This window comes from Henckelia pumila, chromosome 4 (assembly GCF_033568475.1).
Source record: "Henckelia pumila isolate YLH828 chromosome 4, ASM3356847v2, whole genome shotgun sequence".
NCBI classification, from domain to species: domain Eukaryota; kingdom Viridiplantae; phylum Streptophyta; class Magnoliopsida; order Lamiales; family Gesneriaceae; genus Henckelia; species Henckelia pumila.
In genome coordinates this window covers 154,733,443-154,742,379 of record NC_133123.1, presented here as the reverse complement: position 1 = coordinate 154,742,379, position 8,937 = coordinate 154,733,443, and the positions used below count along the sequence as shown (strand labels likewise).

Sequence of the window (8,937 nt, the reverse complement as noted above, 5' to 3'; positions counted from 1 at the left end):
TTTTGTTTGTAAGATTTGGATATTCTTTTATTTAATGTTACTTCATGACATTTTTTTGTTATAACGTCTTTAATAAATTTAATAGCTCCTCCTAGTGTTTTGGCATAAGCACTAGTTAAGAATTCATCTTTACTATTTATTGGTATATTAGGTATTTTATTAAAAATACTTAATTTATAATGCTCTTTTTTATCAGCATCTATTAACTGATAATAGTTTGTTTCATAATCACATATAAATTCTTCTAGATAACATAGATTACATAATTTTATATTATCCAGAATAAAAATTGCTCTATTTTGTTATATATTTTTGGCTACTAAATTAGCGTCATTATTAGAAACTCCTAAAAATTATTGGTACAAGGCATCAACAAATAGTTCGAAATATCGATGTCCTGTCATTTCTTGTGGTAGATTAGTAATTATTAGGTTTTCAGCCCAAGTTCTTACTGATCCTACCAGTGTCATTTTTATCATCCCATGAGTTAAAACTTGAATATTCTCACTTTTGTCTAATAATGGTGTTAATTGAATTTGCACTGATAGTTCATTTGCCCAATGATCTATCTTTGATTTTCTTTCTTTGGTTGTTAAACAACCTAAATCTAAGATATTATGTTTCACAAATCCTGATGTTTTTGATTCTCTAAGAATATCTCTAACATCTTTATAAGATCCAGAGTATTGGTCTCTGTTATATTTAAATTCTTCATCATCTCTTCCACCACTACCTTCTACATTCGTTCGTAGATTTAATTGTGGTCTAGAATCATCTTCAGATTCTGATTCTGAAATATCCATATCTCTGTATTGTTCTGAGTCCTGATGTGAATGATATAATTCTTCTGTATTTACTCCTATTTGTTCAAAATCAGATGAGTCGGTTTCACTAAACATCTTCATACTTATGTTTGTCATAACTAAGGGGATTTCTATACCATTATTCGATTTTGAATGGTGGTTCTTCTTCCATTTTCTTTTTTCCTTTATCTATTGGAAGAACTTCTTTAAGATAGTTTAATATTTCATTACTATGTCTTTCCTGTTCAATTATTAATCTAGTCGTTGCTAAATCAATATATTCTTTGAAATTTTTCTCTAATTCTTGTATTGATAGATTGATCTTATTGATATTATTTTCTAAATCTCCTAGATCTTTTTTTAATTTTATTAAGGACGTCATTGCAATGAGGTTGATTCATTAACAATAGCTTGTTTAATTTTAAGAATATTTTGATTCATGGTTCTAATCTTTTCAAGAATATCTTCATCATTTCTAGCAAATGATAATGATCTTCTTGGTACAGACTGTTTTGTGATTTGGAGGTCATCTGAACTCCATCTTTTATAGGGATTTATTTCTTCAATAAATGCTTTTCGAGGGTGTTCAATTCTTGTAATATTTTCAAATATTCTTTCAACAGAAATAGTTGGTTTTGTTGAAATTATTCCTGTTTGAGAATTATTACTTATTGCTAAACCGACAACATAATTTATATTGATCGGATGATTTTCTGTTAACATAAGATTATTTATATAAAAGTAATAATCTAATGTTAAAACGTCATTTATGTTTTTATCAAAAAGAGATATATTGTATTGTTGATAAATATAAAATTTCATCTTTTTGTAACATAAGTTTCCTTCAATTTTTCCAAGGATAGAATCCTCAAGATTACGTATCCTTTTATCACGAACTGTGATTTCAATTGGTGTATCTATTCCTTCTCGATAGTGAGCTGATACTATTATTTTGATTCCTCCAATGTGAATATATTTCAGTTCAGATCGTTCTTTTTCACTGGCTTTTGCCATGATGGTATCAATATCTTGAGTTGTTAATAACTTCATAGTATTAGACCTTGATTCGTTATTTATTTTACAAGGTCGTTCTTTTGTACGAATCGAATAATAAATTAAATTTTTTCTATGATTAATAAAATTTGAAATCTTTCTTAATATTCCTGGTTGGTCTATTAGATTTGTTTTTGAATTAGAAAACCCTGTTTTCTGTATCTCAGCAAACTTATTCTGATTAAATATAATATTCAAATTATACTCTTGGTTCTCTTCAGATTCATCAATCTGATTATTTTGATTTGGAATTGTTACTTCTGTCATTTTAACAGATGATAGAACTTCTTAATTTTCTTAAGGCTATTAAAAGCCCTTTTGTTGAATCTATCTGTTCTAATAAATTCTGAAAATCTTCGAAACTATCAATTGAAGATTGACAATTTTTAAGATGTTTCAAATTGTTTTCACAATTTTCTATATCAAAATTTATATTTTGAGAATAAAAATTAAAGATATTCATTTTTGTATTTTCATACATTTTTCATTTAGTAAAAATTGTTACTTTTATTATTTTGTTTTTGTTAATCGGATTTCGATAACAAAGTTTATTTTTATTCATAACATATTGTTATGTCTTCAATTTCATCGTTTTCAGAAATTTGAATTATCATTTTTCAGTTGCTTGAAAAATGTTCTTTTTTATGATTTTTGAAATAAAAGGTTTGGAGATCTTTTATTTTATTTTATAATTGATCTATTTGACGTAAATCTTTTAGTAAGATTATTTTATCAAATAAATTTTTAATCTCAATATCTAAAGTTAATCCAGACATTAATAATCTGCTCTGATACCAGGTTGCGGAATTCTTCAAATTCTTATTAATTTTCTCATTCATGGCTTTACATATCTGATTCATTTATAACAGATAAATGTTTTCAGATTAGTTTGGTTCCATTCATAGGTTATAATTACAAATTTTAGTTGATAAATTGATTCGAATATGGTTAAATCAGAAGTATTTAAATGATATTCATGAAATGTATCATATTCATGATCATCTTCTATTTCAAACCAGTTTTTTATTATCAATCTTCCATTTTTTATAAAGGATGATGACATAATTAATGTATTTTGACTATTTCTTTAAATTAAGGGCTGCAGGAGATTTAGGAAGGTTACCTTGTTTGAATGAATCTTGGTTTTGAGCAGAGGCCAAATCCTTGTTTTCCCTTAACGATCACTTGATCAACTAGTACTTGCTCTATGGATCTCCAGGTTTACTCTAACCATGAATCTTCAATGGTTGGTTTCCAACCTTATCCTCCTTACGCCCTGCTTGTTTAGTTATTAGCCGTAAGACTTATTTTTGTTTCTGATTTTATGTTTCTTAGTTTCTGATAGTTTTCATACGTCTTGTATGAACCAGACTATAAGAAACTTGAGAAGAGAGAGATACTCAAATTTCATTTTTTCATTTACAACACAAACATCTCCTTTTATAGGCGTGGAGAAACGCATACAGTAGTAAAAATAAAGAAAGAGGGGGACCATACTACATAATGGAAAACAGCTCATTTTACATCTGAGTGGATGTCTTTCACATGTGGTGTGGTTCACGATTTCATTTGTTTTTACATTGTGTCACTTTCTGAATCACTGGTACATTCGGACCATTTCTTTATTGGTTTGTCTTCTTTGACAGCTGGTTTGTCCTCTTTGACAGATGCTTCTTCTGTCTGAATGGGTTGGCAATGCCCACATTTGTGAGTGAAAATCATTGTTCTTAGTCTTTGACATAACATTTGTTGGGTTTCTCGAGTCATGTCAACTCTTGCTTCATAGATTGGAGCTTTGAATTGAGCTAACATGGCTTGTTCTTTCTTTTGGATTGTCTCCTTGTGTCCAGTGGTTAATAAAATTTTACTGGTTGCAAAATTTATTTTAACCTTTGAGTTTCCATCAATCTTTTCCGTCTTTGAGATCATGTCAATCAATGTCTTTATTCTTATCTCAGGAAGTGTTGAGATATTCATTACTGGTTTCTCTTCATTTGATCCTTCAAATAAAAACTTGTCTTTATTTTTTCGACATTGAATGTATATCATCGGCTGATAGAATTTGTCATTTTCCCAATCTGGAAGGGTTGAATGAATACTTAATGTTAACACTGGTTCGTCCTTGAATACTGATTTCTTGAACTGGATAATACTATTTATCAGTTGATATGGAAATAGTTCTATGTCTTGATTGTTGGGACTGACTTCTAATCTGCTTAATAATCCATTTGAAAAGAATCTTGCGACTTCATGCGCTGGAGCACCTTGTAGTGTTCTTGCTCTTGATATGCTCTGTGTGTCACAAGTTTGTAGCCAAGATCCTGCAGATGGTTTGGCTATTCTCAAATAGTTTAGTGTTTCAAAGAATTCATTTTTGAGTTTTTCTGGAAAATTTATTTTTTCAAAAATTGGTTTTTGTGGTCGCAGATTGACCATCTTTCTTTCTCTTGTTTCAAGGGCGCTTTTAAACGTCCTTTCTTCTTTTTCATTTTTCTCGGTGTTGGCTGTGACCACCGATTCTTTCTTCTTTTCTTTTTATTTTCTTTTTTCTTTTTTTTTGTTAACAGTGTTGGCTGTGACCACTGATTATTTTTCATTCATATCCATTATTTTGTCAAATGGAGTTGCTAACTTGATTGGTGTTCTTGGTGAGGAAGATGATGACGAGGTTGTCATCTTTTATTTTATCCTCTGAATTTTTCGATTTATATTCTTTTTCCTTTGTTGAAGAATCTGAATTTCTTCGTCTATGTCAATCAATTGTTCTTTTAATTGATCTAATTGCTCCATCCTGCACAAGAAACATATATATATATATATATATATATATATATATATAATGGTTAGAAATTTAACTCTTTATCGTGAGTAATTCGGATAGTTTTATTATGCGTATCATTGCATTTATGAATTCTTTTGCAAGAATTGAACCAATCTTCATGAGATTGATTATTTTACTCATAGAGTAATTCATGTTTCTGAATATAAATCTCATTTCATCAATTTATATTCCCCATGCTTTCTAAGGCATGTTCAGATGACTTGAAGTCATAAAATAATTCATGTTTTTGAATATAAATCTCATTTCATCAATTTATATTTCTCATGCTTTCTAAGGCATGTTCGGATGACTCACAGTCATTTTCTGGATCACTTAGGATTTCTTTTGTTATTCTGGTACTACGGATAGTATAATTTGGATGAAGTTCTCTAGTTAATGCGTCGGGTAATGAATTGTCCGTTCCTTTGACATGCTGGATCTCGAACTGATAATGGTTCAATTCCAATTGCCATCTAATTAACCTTGCTGCATTTCTTGATATTTTTCTTGTCTTGAAATATGTTAAATTCATATTATCCGTTCTTACTAAAAACGGTTTAGAAATAAGATAAATCTCATAATTTTTAATTGTATATATTAAAGCTAATAATTTTTTTTCATTTGAATGATAATTTAGTTGTGCACCTTGAAAAGTTCCTGATGTATAATTACATAATTCTTCATTATTCCTAGTAGCTGTTTTAGTAAGTTCTTCTAAATTTCTTTCTCCTGTATAAGCTTTTAAACATGCTCCCCAGTATTCATCCGAGACGTCTGTTTCAATTATTATTATGTCTTTATTTGAAGGAAAATATAATTCGAAAAGATTACTAATTATCTTCTTTTTAATAGTGTCAATATAATTAGTATTTTCTTTAGACCATTTCCATTTATAGTCTTGTTTAAGTTTTGTCTGAAGAGGTTTTCTGATTTCTGCAAGTTTCTTAATGTAATTTCCAGAATAAGTTAATAATCCTAAAAATCTTCTTAATTGATCTTTATCCTTGATTTCACTAGGAAAATCGTGAACTTTCTTAAGTATATGCTGTTGTAAACAATGTTTTTCATCTTCTATTTGTAATCCTAAATAATTTATTTTTGTTTTAAACAATTGTGCTTTCTTTTCAGAAAGTATAATTCCATATTTATGACAAATATCTAATACTGTCATGAGGTCTTTATAATGTTGATCTAGTGTTTTTGAATAAATTAATATGTCATCTATATAAACACAACAAAAATCTACATATGATTTAAAAGATTCATCCATATATCTTTGAAAGATACCTGGTGCTTGTTTAAGTCTGAAAGGTAATACAGTCCATTGATACTATCCTTTTGGACAACTGAATGATGTAAGTAATTATGTTTGTGGTTCTAGCTGAATTTGCCAGAATCCTGATTTACAATCTAAACTGGAGAAATATTTCATTCCTCCTATATAAGATAATAAATCATTCTTGTTTGGGATGTAATATCCATCCATAATTGTTGCATTATTCATTTTTCGATAATAAATTACCATTCTTTTCTTATCAGTGTCTTTCTTACTAACATAAAAGGCTGGTGAAGAGTGTGAACTCTTGCTTGGGATGATTATCTTAAGTTTTAGTAATTCTTAAACCTCTTTTTCGAATATTTTTACATCATCCATGTTGCATCTTCTTGGTGCTTCACGGATTGTGATATTAGGGTCTTTAAGTTTTATTGAAGCAATGAATTGTTTTCTTTTCTTAATTTTGTCCTGAGGATTTTCAGAACAAATATCATGAAATTTCTTCATGATTTTTTTTTCATGATTAATTGTTAAAATATTTTCTATTTTTAGTTCTATTGGATTTGTATTTTGTTTATGAAAATTTTTTGTAAATCCTTCATTTCCTACACGAAATGCTGTTCGTATTTTAGGAATATAAATCATTGATGATCATTTGTTTAAAGTTATGTGATTTTCAAATTGTGTAAAAGGAAGATATTCTCTTAAAAAGTTATTTCCTATTATAATGTCCATTCCTGATTTTAATTGGTATATAATGGGTATTACAAATTTTGTTTCCTCAATTTCTATTTTTAATTTTTCTGCTACTGTATCAAGCATGATTATTGATCCATCTCCTATTCGAACTTTTAATCCTTTATCATATTTCTTCCAATAATGATTTGAAAGTATATGTTTGCTTCCTAAACACATACTTGCTCCTGTATCAACATAAGCATGTATATGATATGGTTTATGTTTTTTGATTTTAATTTGAATTTTTATATATATACTATTTGGATTGGTTTTGTTTTTATTATTATCCATTCTCTCATTTTTTTTATGAATTTTAAGAGATAAGAGTATAATTGGTATTTATAAACAAAAGTTCTTCTCTCCAGGAAGTTGAAAATAAGTTTTATTTATGTAAAAATTTATAAATAAGTTAAAAATTGATTTAGGAAGTGATTGATAATTAACCCTTAAAAGAATCATCATTCATCACTAAATCTCTACGTCTTGATTTTTACACATTCAGCGTATATAATGATGGCTAGTTTAAAATTATCATTGAGACATTGACTCAGGGAATCAAAAGTCCGGACTAAATTATTAACTATTAGACGACTATATAAAAATAATAAAATAACCGATTCAACTCTGTTATTCAAGTTCGATTTCCGCTGATTGTGGGTAGTTTTCCTAATTTATTTAGGTACTTTCTTAGCTCGATATAAACACGTTTCGAGTCCATGCTCAAGTCCCGTCGATTGTGCGAGCAATTTCACTCTTGAGCGTTGCAATATGATGTAATTTCGATATTCGATGCAATTTGTACTAAAAAAAAGAATTAAAATTAAATTTTAAGGAGGACTGCGAACTACGTCGCTTATTTTCTTGATTCTCATGGTTTATATTATGTGACAATTTTAGATTTTAAAGAGTCGTGTCTTTTGTTTATGAGTTCTTCTGTAACTTATGACTTATTAATCGATTTCATCGTTTAAAAAAACACAAAAAATTGAATTAAATTTGTTCTCCAAAAAAAAAAAAAGAATCAGAATAAGATTATTTTAATATGAGATTTAACTTTCTTGCTTGGGTACCACCAGAAGGGTGATGTATAGAGAATGCGTCACCTTTTCTACGCCACCATAGAATCCCAATGCTCGAAAAATGTCGTTATTCCTGTAATAAAATAACAAATTTAATTAAAAAGTTTATCATTATATTATTGTATTGTATTCACAAAATGAATAAAATTTTAAATTAAATTTAATTTAATTTCCCCAGCTACCTGTAGCAAAATTATAATAATTTCATTTAATTATAGCCAAGAAATATGGAGCCAAGAATATATACCATACCAAAAGTCTTTTTAAGTCTTCCTTCTTTATTACATCCCCTTTACTATATACATATATAGAGAGAGGCTGAGCCAGAGGGAAGAGGAAGGAGAGAAGGGAATGGAACGGCCGGCGGCGAGGAAGAGGAAAAGGGTGTCCAAGGAGGAGATCGCGGAGGAGCCGCCGCAGCCGACGGAGGAGGAAGTGGACGAGTTCTTCACCATCCTGAGGAGGATGCGTGTGGCTGTCAAGTATTTCAAGGATGGCGGCGCCGCCGGGGCTTCCTCCATCGGCAACGTGGCAGGCGGCGGAGAAGGTGCGGCGGTGCTGGCGGCGGCGACTGAGGCCGGCGTTGGTGTCGGTGGGAGGAGGCCGGAGAGGAGAGGGATTGATCTGAACTCGGTTCCGGATTCGGAAAGTAATTCATAAATAAGTCTGCTTTGACTTTAGTGAACCCCTTGTAATATATATGTGGTCCACGGTTTTTTGAGAATTATTATCGTTTTTTTTTTAAAACGACGATGGATCTCGAACTCTCGAATTGTTATCTTTTGGTACGCATCGATAACTCACGCTAACCATGTAATATGATACTTCATACTATGACTTCTGATGTAAATTATTATATTATCATATGAATTTGAATCTTATTGAGTTCAAAGTGTATTTAAGTCAATTCATATGAAATAAAATATATTTTTTTTAATTTTCTGATTATATTGTGTGTTTTCAGGAAAGCTAAGAAGTCATGTGACTCTGTGTGAGGAACGCATCATAACGTATGGTTAATGTATGAATTTATTTTTGACATCATCAAACTACAATGAAGGGTGCAGCCATTACAATTTACGAACCATGTATCATTGGTATTGATGTATATTGAGTAAATTCTTGAACTAACGTATTAACATGTAAATTACGCTAGTTAAATAAACA

The 8,937-nt window shown here is 29.7% G+C and overlaps 1 protein-coding gene across 1 annotated transcript; it reads left to right on the top strand.

The window, feature by feature from the left end:
* Positions 1–8,024: 8,024 nt before the first annotated feature.
* Positions 8,025–8,707, top strand: LOC140867090 (uncharacterized). Its single transcript, XM_073272168.1, has one exon. It carries the CDS (start codon positions 8,122–8,124, stop codon positions 8,428–8,430), a length of 309 nt encoding a protein of 102 aa, XP_073128269.1. The 5' UTR covers positions 8,025–8,121; the 3' UTR covers positions 8,431–8,707.
* Positions 8,708–8,937: the final 230 nt, after the last annotated feature.

Coding starts and splice junctions, on each gene's coding strand:
- LOC140867090 (XM_073272168.1), top strand. CDS start 8,122: ATGGAACGGCCGGCGGCGAGGAAGAGGAAAAGGGTGTCCAAGGAGGAG.